Here is a 14,111-nt window from a genome sequence, read left to right as displayed (position 1 = left end):
AGGACACCTGCATTCAAGGTAAGACCAACTCTGATAGTTGATCTTGTGTTTTCAATACTAGGATACATCCTTTAGTGGGAGGGTGGAAGGGTTCCTACGCACTTCGAAAGCATGTGTCACTAAAGGACATGTATGTCAGTATAATTACTTCAATGTTTAATAATGAGCATTTGGAACATCATAGGATAAGTTGACCATTTGCTGAATTACAATATTTCGATTTCAAAGCCCAGGTATACGTTTGAAGACATTAATAGTTATTTAAGCCACAGAATACTTTCTTTAAGTACTTTAGATGTATAGATATGAACTGAGCATGTGGGATGAATATGATTCCTTACCATTTCAATCATACCTTTTTCAGCATTACCTTCCAACATGGAACACACCACACAGATGTCCTCTGCATTTCCTAGAACACAATGATTGAAATAATGATTGATTGAACAAAACAATCCATATAAAGTTCATCCAATTATAGTACAAAACATTTAAAATTTATATTTACAAAATGAGACTTGACAATCCATTGTCCGGCATGTCTACAGGAACCTCTGAAGGAAACACTGCCTCTCTACCATACATTAAAAGAAATGGAGAGTGCTTCGATCTGAGGGAAAAGAGTGTCGCATCCAGATATATGTCCCAATCATTCTGCTGATCATTTACTAGCTTCTAGAGGGCTCTGAAATATAAATAATGCCATACTATCATTTAATTTTTTTTTTCCATGTAATGTAATATGCCAGAAAATGTTATCATTTGTAAAGTTTACCGTTTAATGTTATCATTGGTTCTTTTCATCAGGGCCATTCGTTTGGGGGTGATAGGCTGCTGTGACACTCCTTTTAATGTTCAGCAGTTTACAAAGTATATGGTTGATCTTTAAAAAAAAAAGTAAATTCTAATTTTTGTATTTAAAAAAAAATACTTCATTATCAAATTCTCTACCTTGATTGCTCAGTACTCTTTTAGGACAGCCATGTCTGTAATATAATAGAACAAATTTGTTTTACAACTTCAGCTGCAGTTTTGGTATTCCATGGGAAGGCTTCAACCCACTTTAAGAAGTAGTCAATGGCTACATTACCAACCCATTATTTAAAATTTGGAGTCAAATCTGAGCAGGTTTTGTCTCTGTGACTTGTCACGTCCTTCTGGGTATGACTGTGAAGATAGACAATTGTAGATTTCCTCCCACTTGGGTAGGACGCTAAGATGGAATGCACAAGCGCAGAAAGCTTGGGTAGGAAATAATGATGAGTAGAATGAAATGATAGAACACCTGTCCCAAGCCCAGATAAATAGAGAGGGTCGCACCAGAAAGGGCATCCGGTGTAAACCGTGCAAAATTAGTTAGATGAGGTGATAGAGATTATTCCCAGATTTGAGTCCATTCTTGTTTGCCATGGTGATGGACAGGCTGACAGATGAAGTCAGACAGCTGATGTTTGCAGAAACATTGTGATCTGTAGTGAGAGTAGAGAGAAGGTGGAAAAACAATTTTTAAGCAATGTGCAGCACATGTTCATAAGAGATAGTTATGACTGCTGTGATCAGTATTTTAGGCTCGTTTTAGTAAACGTTGTGGCACACGAATGTTGATATCACATAATATCACGTGATAGTCTGTGAGACATTAGAAGCACTTACTCTTATGCCACTCGTGCAAAATAAAACTCGAAAGGATCAGAGAAGCCAAATGAACAAATAAACAAAAACTCCCTACATAGCCTACATTTGTGTACATTTTAGCTGTTTCTAAAAATTACATGTCTGAATATGAGGAAATGAATGATGTAGGCATAAATGTAGGTTTGTAATGTGTTGTTGAATTAGTAGAATCTTTGGTAAAATATCTTAAAAGCCAAGTTGTGCACTACTTGATAAATGTGCCAGGGCTGGAATTGTGAAGAAAGTAAAGAAAAAGAAATATTTCTTGTTAAAGTGTTTTTTTGAAAGTGGTTTGCAAAAGAGGGTCCCATATTAAAGCCCATATTAATGTATCTTCCCTAAAATGAAAACACTGAATTAGGGTTGTTATGGTCAGCTGACTCCCTGTGGCCTACTGTGTAAAAGCCCACACCACCACTTCCTGTTTAGCTTTTTTGGCTCATTTGCTGTGGTTATTTGTTTGCTGTTAACTAGTTTTGTGAATTGGTCGTTATATTTGTATGCTTAGCATTTCCTGTTATTACGGACTCCTGCCTGTTCTTTTGACTTTGATTCTGGATTGCCCTTGTTTGGACTTGTCTGCTTATCTGTATATAGTTGTACATAGTATTCTTGGGGAGGTAGGGAGACCGATGCCATTTTGTTTGTACCTTTTTCTGACTGTGTTTTTGTTCAGGGAGTTAGGGAAGTGATTTGTATTTTCTTTTTTGTTTAGTAGGGAAGTTAGAGGGTGAAATAATTAGCTGTTTTTGTTTGTTATTTTGGCCTTGTCGGCTCCTGAAGACACACCCCCACCTGTACACTGGGTTCTCATTAAACTGTTGTTCTTTCAGTTACCCCTGGTTTCTCATTCCCTTTCATGTTTCGCCTTCACCCCTAGACGGGGCGTAACAGGGTAGTTTAGTGTTCTGATTAGCAGGTGGATCTTAGCTGTGCACAGAGAAAGTGTTTTATAGCTTAAGTCCATCACCATTAAGATAATTGTATAAGTTTTTGATTTTCATAGAACGAAGTAGAGGTGTGTCATGTGTCTGGATTCAGTACTTTTCACTGCACTTCCACTTGTCACTTCACCTTACTGGAGCAAGCATCAATATTCTCAACTATCTACTGCTCTTAGTCTTGGCCTCCCTGAGAAGGGTAGGAGATCTGTAGGCCCTGCAAGTAACCCCTTAATGCATAGACTTTGCTCCTGGTATGTTCAAGGCTATTCTGCAAACCAGAGCAGGATACATTCCTGTTCCCAATGATGGATGGACATCTAGTTATCCTGCAGGCCTTCTGACCTCCGCCTCATGAGTCAATGGAGCAGGAGAGACTGGACCTGGACCTTGATGATGTCATGACAGCCTTACTAACCTTTGACCAACAGCTGAAGGACTTTTCCAAGGTTCTCTATCATCAGTCAGATGTTCAGTTCCTAATGAAGTTTGAAAAATGGATGTCACTCTGGTTCCAGATGTGCTCTCACAGAACCACTTTAGTTCGTAAATGAGGAAAACTGATCCATTGCTTTACCATCACACCCATTTGTGGTTTTTGAACTTCCCATTCCAGATTTAGTTACCTCCTTGCTGTTAAAATAACCTCCACACTTCTGGGAAGGTGTGCCACTAGATTTTGGAGCATGGCTGTGGGGATTTTCCCATTAAGCCACAACGGCATTAGAGAGGTCAGGCAGTCAGACCGTCAAGGATTAGAATTTGTTTTTTTTCAACTGAGAATGTGCAGACAGTGATATATTGTGTCTTTGTTGGTAGAATGGTCAGGAACTTCAAGAGAAAGACAGACAGGGGCAGAACACCAGCAGAGATTATGCTTTTGGCTGTGAGGCAGGTGAAGCTAGAAGGCAAAAGCATACGTAGCAAAGCAGCAAAGACATTGACCCGTTACTGCCAGAAAATGTGAAATGATGACATCCAGGGTGGAGCTACCACTTCCTCACTGCCAGTTGGCTATAGAAAAAATCGCCAGATTTTCAACGGTCACCAAGAACAGCAGCTGAGAGATTACATAATAAAGGCCTCTGAGATCTATTATGGTCTCTCTCCCAAAGAAGTGCGCAGTCTGGCTTACCAGTTTTCAGTGTCACAGCAAATTAAAATTCCAACATCCAGTCTGGCTTTAGGGTTGCGGGCATTTACCCATTTAACAGGGATGTGTTTAAAGACTATGAGTTTGCCCCATCTTTTGTTGCAGATCGGCCCCTAGCCCCTCCCACAACTGTGCAACAGGAGCCCCTGGTCCCTCCCACCACCAGTCAGCAGCAAGCACTGGCCCCTCCCACCACCAGTCAGCAGCAGACACTGGCCCCTCCCACAACTGTGCAACAGAAAGCCCTGGTCCCTCCCACCACCAGTCAGCAGCAGGCACTGGCCCCTCCCACCACCAGTCAGCAGCAAGCACTGGTCCCTCCCACCACCAGTCAGCAAAAGGTACTGGCCCCTCCCACAACTGTGCAACAGCAGGCCCTGGTCCCTCCCACCACCAGTCAGCTTCTTCTTTTAATAAAAACAAGGCTTCCCATTGTGAGGATCCTGAAAAGTCTGACTCCTTTATTTGAAGATTCAAACAATAGATTAGGTAGAAGAACTTGAAGAGGATCTTTTGTTAGAAGACCGAAGGACACCTGCATTCAAGGTAAGACCAACTCTGATAGTTGATCTTGTGTTTTCAATACTAGGACACATCCTTTAGTGGGAGGGTGGAAGGGTTCCTACGCACTTCGAAAGCATGTGTCACTAAAGGACATGTATGTCAGTATAATTACTTCAATGTTTAATAATGAGCATTTGGAACATCATAGGATAAGTTGACCATTTGCTGAATTACAATATTTCGATTTCAAAGCCCAGGTATACGTTTGAAGACATTAATAGTTATTTAAGCCACAGAATACTTTCTTTAAGTACTTTAGATGTATAGATATGAACTGAGCATGTGGGATGAATATGATTCCTTACCATTTCAATCATACCTTTTTCAGCATTACCTTCCAACATGGAACACACCACACAGATGTCCTCTGCATTTCCTAGAACACAATGATTGAAATAATGATTGATTGAACAAAACAATCCATATAAAGTTCATCCAATTATAGTACAAAACATTTAAAATTTATATTTACAAAATGAGACTTGACAATCCATTGTCCGGCATGTCTACAGGAACCTCTGAAGGAAACACTGCCTCTCTACCATACATTAAAAGAAATGGAGAGTGCTTCGATCTGAGGGAAAAGAGTGTCGCATCCAGATATATGTCCCAATCATTCTGCTGATCATTTACTAGCTTCTAGAGGGCTCTGAAATATAAATAATGCCATACTATCATTTAATTTTTTTTTTCCATGTAATGTAATATGCCAGAAAATGTTATCATTTGTAAAGTTTACCGTTTAATGTTATCATTGGTTCTTTTCATCAGGGCCATTCGTTTGGGGGTGATAGGCTGCTGTGACACTCCTTTTAATGTTCAGCAGTTTACAAAGTATATGGTTGATCTTTAAAAAAAAAAGTAAATTCTAATTTTTGTATTTAAAAAAAAATACTTCATTATCAAATTCTCTACCTTGATTGCTCAGTACTCTTTTAGGACAGCCATGTCTGTAATATAATAGAACAAATTTGTTTTACAACTTCAGCTGCAGTTTTGGTATTCCATGGGAAGGCTTCAACCCACTTTAAGAAGTAGTCAATGGCTACATTACCAACCCATTATTTAAAATTTGGAGTCAAATCTGAGCAGGTTTTGTCTCTGTGACTTGTCACGTCCTTCTGGGTATGACTGTGAAGATAGACAATTGTAGATTTCCTCCCACTTGGGTAGGACGCTAAGATGGAATGCACAAGCGCAGAAAGCTTGGGTAGGAAATAATGATGAGTAGAATGAAATGATAGAACACCTGTCCCAAGCCCAGATAAATAGAGAGGGTCGCACCAGAAAGGGCATCCGGTGTAAACCGTGCAAAATTAGTTAGATGAGGTGATAGAGATTATTCCCAGATTTGAGTCCATTCTTGTTTGCCATGGTGATGGACAGGCTGACAGATGAAGTCAGACAGCTGATGTTTGCAGAAACATTGTGATCTGTAGTGAGAGTAGAGAGAAGGTGGAAAAACAATTTTTAAGCAATGTGCAGCACATGTTCATAAGAGATAGTTATGACTGCTGTGATCAGTATTTTAGGCTCGTTTTAGTAAACGTTGTGGCACACGAATGTTGATATCACATAATATCACGTGATAGTCTGTGAGACATTAGAAGCACTTACTTTTATGCCACTCGTGCAAAATAAAACTCGAAAGGATCAGAGAAGCCAAATGAACAAATAAACAAAAACTCCCTACATAGCCTACATTTGTGTACATTTTAGCTGTTTCTAAAAATTACATGTCTGAATATGAGGAAATGAATGATGTAGGCATAAATGTAGGTTTGTAATGTGTTGTTGAATTAGTAGAATCTTTGGTAAAATATCTTAAAAGCCAAGTTGTGCACTACTTGATAAATGTGCCAGGGCTGGAATTGTGAAGAAAGTAAAGAAAAAGAAATATTTCTTGTTAAAGTGTTTTTTTGACAGTGGTTTGCAAAAGAGGGTCCCATATTAAAGCCCATATTAATGTATCTTCCCTAAAATGAAAACACTGAATTAGGGTTGTTATGGTCAGCTGACTCCCTGTGGCCTACTGTGTAAAAGCCCACACCACCACTTCCTGTTTAGCTTTTTTGGCTCATTTGCTGTGGTTATTTGTTTGCTGTTAACTAGTTTTGTGAATTGGTCGTTATATTTGTATGCTTAGCATTTCCTGTTATTACGGACTCCTGCCTGTTCTTTTGACTTTGATTCTGGATTGCCCTTGTTTGGACTTGTCTGCTTATCTGTATATAGTTGTACATAGTATTCTTGGGGAGGTAGGGAGACCGATGCCATTTTGTTTGTACCTTTTTCTGACTGTGTTTTTGTTCAGGGAGTTAGGGAAGTGATTTGTATTTTCTTTTTTGTTTAGTAGGCAAGTTAGAGGGTGAAATAATTAGCTGTTTTTGTTTGTTATTTTGGCCTTGTCGGCTCCTGAAGACACACCCCCACCTGTACACTGGGTTCTCATTAAACTGTTGTTCTTTCAGTTACCCCTGGTTTCTCATTCCCTTTCATGTTTCGCCTTCACCCCTAGACGGGGCGTAACAGGGTAGTTTAGTGTTCTGATTAGCAGGTGGATCTTAGCTGTGCACAGAGAAAGTATTTTATAGCTTAAGTCCATCACCATTAAGATAATTGTATAAGTTTTTGATTTTCATAGAACGAAGTAGAGGTGTGTCATGTGTCTGGATTCAGTACTTTTCACTCCACTTCCACTTGTCACTTCACCTTACTGGAGCAAGCATCAATATTCTCAACTATCTACTGCTCTTAGTCTTGGCCTCCCTGAGAAGGGTAGGAGATCTGTAGGCCCTGCAAGTAACCCCTTAATGCATAGACTTTGCTCCTGGTATGTTCAAGGCTATTCTGCAAACCAGAGCAGGATACATTCCTGTTCCCAATGATGGATGGACATCTAGTTATCCTGCAGGCCTTCTGACCTCCGCCTCATGAGTCAATGGAGCAGGAGAGACTGGACCTGGACCTTGATGATGTCATGACAGCCTTACTAACCTTTGACCAACAGCTGAAGGACTTTTCCAAGGTTCTCTATCATCAGTCAGATGTTCAGTTCCTAATGAAGTTTGAAAAATGGATGTCACTCTGGTTCCAGATGTGCTCTCACAGAACCACTTTAGTTCGTAAATGAGGAAAACTGATCCATTGCTTTACCATCACACCCATTTGTGGTTTTTGAACTTCCCATTCCAGATTTAGTTACCTCCTTGCTGTTAAAATAACCTCCACACTTCTGGGAAGGTGTGCCACTAGACTTTGGAGCATGGCTGTGGGGATTTTCCCATTAAGCCACAACGGCATTAGAGAGGTCAGGCAGTCAGACCGTCAAGGAGGCCTGGGGAAAAGGTGTTTAATGGTATTTAGTTAAGTCAGGGCTTTGTGCTAGCCACTCAAGTTGTTCCACGCAACCTTGGCAAACCATAGCTTGGAACTTGTGTTGTCATTGTCATGTTAGACAGGTTTGGGCCCCTGTGTAGTTCCAGTGCAGGGCAATCCTAAAGCTACAGCATGAAAATACATACTATTCAACTGTGCACTTTCAACTTTGTACTGTAGCAACAGTTTGGGGAAGAACCAAATATGGGTGTGATTGCAAAATTTCACACACTTTTAGCAATATAGTACACATATATTTGGTGTATATAAAGTGGTTTAAATATTTGCCGGATTTGTGAAGTCATAGCTCAGGTACCTGCTCATAATCTCAGAAAATTACATAATATTTTACAGCCCTTAAACTTATTGTTGCACAGAATTATCTAGTTTATCAGTTATCATTTCGAGACTACTGTGACACAGTTCCAACACAGACTAGTTATAGCCTTAGGTTGAATCAAACACCATCAAGTAAAATGTTCACTACATTGAAAATATTGCCACATGACAAATTTGATAGCCTTTCTTTTGTATGGCAGGGACTTCAACAAGTCTGTCGATACTTCAGACCAAATATGCCTCAGACAAAGTGGACAACTATAGGTGAGATCATCTCTTCTCTCAGAGATTCCCATGATAATTTACAGTCTTGTGTGTCTGACATCTCACGCAAAGTACAATGAGTGCAATGTAAGTCTATCAAAGCCATCCAAGTTGTGGAGGTGCACCCTGAGATAAATAGATTGCGTAGGGTCTTTGATGGTGCTTTAGCACGCATAGTACATCCTTCCCTACTTCACATTGGATGAGGATTCACTGGGTACACATGAAATTTTGCAGACAGTTGGGTAAAGAACTCAAGGACTCATATGATGGACATGGTGCACGGTCAGAGTATGGTTTATCTCAGTTAGTGTCTGCTTATCTCTGAACACTGCAAATTTCATGCTTGATGGCACTCAACCACCTAGTGCCCTAATTGTGCATTGAAGTCCCACCCTTACATTCAAACTAGTGGTCCAGACACAAAGTAGTGTCAAGCTTTTAAAATGTTATGTGAATTTTTGTAGCTGGGAGGTGAACCTTCTATTTCATTTTACCTGAAACATGAGTGTTTCAATATCATCTAAAATGTAAATTCTATGTAACAGTTACATGCTAATTGAGTTATTTTAAGGATAATGTTTTTTAAACTCTAATGCTGAGGAAGTTGTACTTTGTCTATTGTTGTTTTTGTATATTATGCATTAAGAGCTGCTCATTTGTAAACACTCTATAATGGACACTGCTCTACTGAAGGGAATTCTTGCACATGCGCACACTAGACGCTAGGTGGCAGCGCGCATGAAGCAATGAGAAGCTGTCCATCACTCAGCTTTCTGAAGCAACAGGGTGTGTTGTGAAGTCGACAGGGTTTGGTCTCGTTATTAAAACAGGACGGCACATAGTGACCTAAACCTTCACATGTTAAGGCAGTTTTCATGGGTGGTCGCATCATGGGTCAACTTTTCATTTCTAATTTAATGTTTTGTTTTTAATTCAGCTAAATCCAAAAGGAATAAGTTTATTTTAAAAGTACAGCCTATACATAGACTGAATCAGTAATAGGTTATTAATACACCGATTACCATTTGTACAGACTCGTGTTAAGTAATGTGAGAAATTTTACTAACTGTTTAACGCATTCTCCTTCACTAAGGTGTTAATCCATGCGCACTTAGCGCGTAATCAGCAACATCTAGGTGGAGGTGAAGTATCGTTCAAGGTTTATGATATGCAAAAATGAAACCTAAAAAATGAAAACGTGCGAGATAATGATGCTGTCTGATAGTCCAAAAAAATACATTTTGGGTGTTGCTCAGAAAAGTCCAATTAATGACTCAAAACCGAGCAAAATAGGATAGATTGTATGAAATTGTATGAAATTACTTGTTACTTCTATACTTCACCTAAATGAAAGTCATTAAATCTTAAAAGCTCAAGTCATGCGATTCGTGAGTCAATACTATTTAATGTACTTGGGTCATTATCAGTTTGACCATCTAATTCAGTGCTTATTGTGTACAACCTAAATGTAGACCTGACTGCTACAGGAAAGTCGAAACACTTTTTGTGCTTGTTTCTTTCGCACTTTTATAAAATAATACAATACTACAAAATAAAAATTATGCTATTTTTGAGGTAAGAAGCGCATCTAAACCATGAACCCTTTCTTCTTGGCGCGCCGTTTCCCGTAACTATAATGTATAGACAGGGAGAGGCTGCGCGTGCACGACCCTTCTCTTTGCTCTATGGAGGCGGGAACGCGCAATGGTTCCTGCTCACACTCGATGCGCATGCAGAGAACTACCTCCGGATTGCTAAGCATCACAGTGAGACGAAAATGTCTCATCTGCTGTCCAATAACAAATATTGCTTCGTTTTCCAGAGTAACATAGGAGTATTAATTATGTTTTGGATTAATTCTCATTACCACCTCTAGACCAATCGCATCATATTTCATCGAGTGTTGTATTAATTTATTTCCGTACGAGGAGTCGGAATACTCGGCCACAGGTAAGACAGTTTAAGGACTTGCTTATAGCATATAATTAAATTAAAAACAAGAAAGTAAATCTAATCTAAAGTTTCTTTTGAAAGTTTTTTTTTTTTTTGGCACAAATTGGTCTGAGTACTATGAGTACTATCCAGACTCCATTGCGCTAAAATTAGTTTATTGAATGTGACATATTTTGTCAAGTACTATGCGACTTATATTTCATGTTTATTTGCAAAAGGAGAAGCAGTTAAAGGTTACTGAAAGATTTTTAGCACCACGGACAGCGCGATTGCAGCGCGCGTAGTGTCGCGCGCTTTCAGGCTTTTGCGCTCAATGTGAAACGAGCGCACTTAACCCTCAGACACCGTTGCATTTTCTTTTGTCTTTATCTTTACATTGTATATAGTTATATCATCATATATAATATAACAATATGTACTATTATATTAATTATTGAAATTTTCGTTTTAATAATCGTTTTAAGTAGGTTTGTTTACTTTACTGTGCATTTACCATTACTGTAAACCTCTGTAAAGCCTCTACATACGTATTTAGAAACTAATGTGTTCAATGTAAATATGGGGTCGCATGTGGTGCCTCACCATCTTTGAACAAGAATAACTTTCCTTAAATTATTCTAGGTAGTGAGTTTTTGCTTAGTAGTTATGAACAGTTTTCTCAACGTCCTTCTTTGTAAATGTGTTCACTGCAGGTGTGGAAAATGGCGACTAGGTCCTTGGTGTTCCTCGCCTTAGGGACTGCAGTGATTACCTTTGCTGTGACTGTGCAGTGCTGTCCTAAAGAATGCAGTTGCTCAGGTAAAAACCCTCTTCACCTAGTGGACTGTGCTTACAAAGAACTTCAGCTGGTACCAGAGGGCTTGCCATCCAATGTGACCACTCTTGGCCTATCAGCAAACAAAATAAAAGTGTTGAAATCCCAGAATTTTGTGAATGTGACCCAGACTATATCTCTTTGGCTCGCCCACAATGAAATTGTCACCATTGAGAGAAATACACTGACACCACTGGTCCTGTTAAGAAATTTGGATGTAAGTCATAATAAAATAGTCAATTTCCCATGGGAGGACCTTTCTAACCTCACTGCCCTACAGATGCTGAAAATGAACAACAATGAGATGGTCAGTCTGCCTAAGGATGCTTTTACCAACTTAAAAGATCTGCGCTCAGTTCGCATCAACAATAACAGGTTTACTACCATTGCAAAAGGAACTTTTGATGCTCTTATCTCCATGTCACACCTACAGATTTACAACAACCCGTTCACCTGTTCTTGCAAGTTGGAGTGGATGAGGGATTGGATTGCTAAATCTAAATCTATTTTGTCTGAGCAGGACAGCATCTTATGTGAGATGCCTACCCATTTAAAAGGTTTAAAGGTCATTAACATGCCAAAACTAGCATGTCAGGCTCCAACTGTTACCATAACCTATCAGCCCGACATTGAAAACACAGAAATTCAAGAGGGGTACACAGTCATCTTAAACTGTGAAACCAAAGGAAGCCCCAAACCTGATGTTGTGTGGGAAGTTTTTGCAGGAAACCAATTATTAACATTCCCATTGCCTTCAGTTGTTGAAAATAGTGAGTTCCCTATTAATGGTGCACCCTCTAATACAAGATTCCTCATCTTTCAAAATGGAACTCTAATCATTCCTCGTATGAGCAAAAAAGAAGATGGAAACTATAGCTGTTCAGCTACTAATGACATGGGAAAAGCTGAAAACAAGGTGAAAATTGCGATGACTGTTGTCAAAAAAGTAACTACCAACTCTGTGCTGGACAGAAAAGAAGTTATTGACAATAAGCCTGGCCCAAAGAACCCCAAAAACAATGTGTGGCCCATTTTTGAGCAGCCCAAAATTCTTCCAAATGGAACATCCTCCATTAATATTAAAACTGAACAGGTTGATATTGATACTTTGCCATTTACCAGTAAGTGTGGAATAAGTGATGGTACACAGTATATATCCAATCATGCATTTAACCTGAGCTTGGATGACCTTAAACAGTATACCTTTGATTTTGGTGTGATAGCTTTGGAAGTGTCAGAGACTGAGGCTAAAGTCCAGCTTAATCCTCTACAGATGGCAAATACCAAATCAAATCTTCACCTCAACCAACCCCAAGACCAGGAAACTGTGAATAAGGAAACATTCACTCTTTACCAGTTATCCTCCAAAAAATCTCCCATGGATATGTTGTATGTTTGCGTGAGCACTGGCAATGGACATTCAGTTGTTCAGTGGTCCAAGATCGAGGATGGTGTCAATACTTATCGTTTTCAAGGTCTGCGGCCAGGCACTAATTACACTCTGTGTCTTACCTATGGAGGCCAGGACTGTCAGGTTCAAGTTGTTTTTACGACAAGGAAGAAAATCCCATCATTGCTAATCATAGTGGTGGTTAGCATATTCTTGCTGGCTCTGGCCACAGTGCCTTTACTGGGAGCCACGTGTTGTCACTTGTTGTACAAGTATCAAGGAAAGACCTATAAACTGATTATGAAAACACAGAATGCAGATCAAATGGAGAAGCACATAGAAACAGATTTTGACCCAAGAGCTTCTTTTGTGGGATCTGAAAAAAACTTCAATGCAAGTGAGTTTGGAGAGGAAGATGCTGAAGCTGATGTAGAGGAAAGAGAAGGGGAAGGTGAGGAAGTGGAGGGCAGCGTTGTGACTGAGTCCATTCCTGAGTCGCAGTCCAAAACACAGGAGGAGTTTGAAGTGGGCTCTGAGTATAGTGACAAGTTACCTTTAGGGGCTGAGGCAGTGAATATATCTGAGGAAATAAATGGCAATTATAAAGAGCCACGCTAAAAACGAACACAGTGTAAAATATTTACATTTCGACCACATTCCAAACCAGGTGAATACTGATGAGCACATCACCTTACTATTCTAATATTCTGCATAAGGTGCGTTAACTCTATTTTACCTCAGTTATTTAGCTGTAAATGTATATATTTCATTTTGGCTCTTGGGTTTTATAGCCTATATCTACAATCAAAAGGAATTTATTCCAAAACACAGTACACTGAATTACAGTGTACATTCAACTCAACGTTAAATCCATCAACTTAACATCCCTGCATACATGCAGGAGAGTGTGGAAACTGTAGTAACAATAAGTCATTTATAAAATGTCCTTTATCTGAGGGTTTTGGTAAACGTAATGTTGTAGTCACCCTGCGCCAGGAAAGGTACATGTTCATCAGTTCAGGGAATATTTTCACCACACGGCATGTGAGAAAAAAATTAGGCTAAAAACCCAGATCACCTTCAAGTGACATTTTGTGTATTGCGTGACTTCAGATCTCCTTTAAGGAGCGGGTGCTTAAGAAGATCTTCTCGCCTTTTTTTTTGGACTGGTTGAACGTCTCCTTTCTCTAGTTTAAGGTTACTTGTTCGTGGCATGTCACACAAGAAGTATTTCCGAGTGTGTTTTATTAGAATATATAGAACGGTAGATATTCTCGGTGTCGATATGTGATGTAAAGCAGTAATGTGTAAAGATGTCCTCTTTTTTATATCTCAACCGTTGCATTTCACCATCAGCCTTTACGCACGTCCTGTACACTTCCGCTTAGTGAAATGTGTCGAGCTGTTCAACTGATGTTGTGAACCATCTTTTCAAAGATTTTGATATGATTTTATGTACGTGAACTTAATAAAATACTGATGAATACGTTTGGTTTACTTCTTGCGGTGGTTAAAAGGTTTCTGTTTAATTCGCACTCATTCTGTCTTTATATCAGAATATATGCACAAGGTATTTATTTATTTATTTATTTATTTATTTATTTGGAATGATAAGCAGAAAGCTGTATATGCGTTAGA

General features: G+C 39.2%; 1 protein-coding gene across 2 annotated transcripts; it reads left to right on the top strand.

Annotated features, from left to right (window-relative positions):
• On the top strand, window positions 1-13,959 carry islr2 (immunoglobulin superfamily containing leucine-rich repeat 2). Of its 2 annotated transcripts, XM_060887290.1 has the most exons (3): window positions 1-18; window positions 3,874-4,314; window positions 10,962-13,959. In XM_060887290.1, the coding sequence occupies exon 3, from the start codon at window positions 10,971-10,973 to the stop codon at window positions 13,089-13,091; it is 2,121 nt and encodes a 706-aa protein (XP_060743273.1). In that variant the 5' UTR covers window positions 1-18; window positions 3,874-4,314; window positions 10,962-10,970; the 3' UTR covers window positions 13,092-13,959. The 2 variants fall into 2 exon arrangements, with proteins under 2 accessions (XP_060743273.1, XP_060743272.1); XM_060887289.1 differs by lacking the exons at window positions 1-18; window positions 3,874-4,314 and adding an exon at window positions 10,025-10,266.
• The last annotated feature ends 152 nt before the right edge of the window (window positions 13,960-14,111 follow it).

The sequence above is a fragment of the Tachysurus vachellii genome, chromosome 14 (assembly GCF_030014155.1).
Source record: "Tachysurus vachellii isolate PV-2020 chromosome 14, HZAU_Pvac_v1, whole genome shotgun sequence".
Classification (NCBI taxonomy): domain Eukaryota; kingdom Metazoa; phylum Chordata; class Actinopteri; order Siluriformes; family Bagridae; genus Tachysurus; species Tachysurus vachellii.
The sequence above is the reverse complement of the archived record's forward strand: the minus strand, read 5'-3'. Positions and strand labels throughout refer to the sequence as shown.

Excerpts from the sequence above, each read along its gene's own strand:
- islr2 (XM_060887290.1), top strand. The coding sequence starts at position 10,971 with ATGGCGACTAGGTCCTTGGTGTTCCTCGCCTTAGGGACTGCAGTGATT.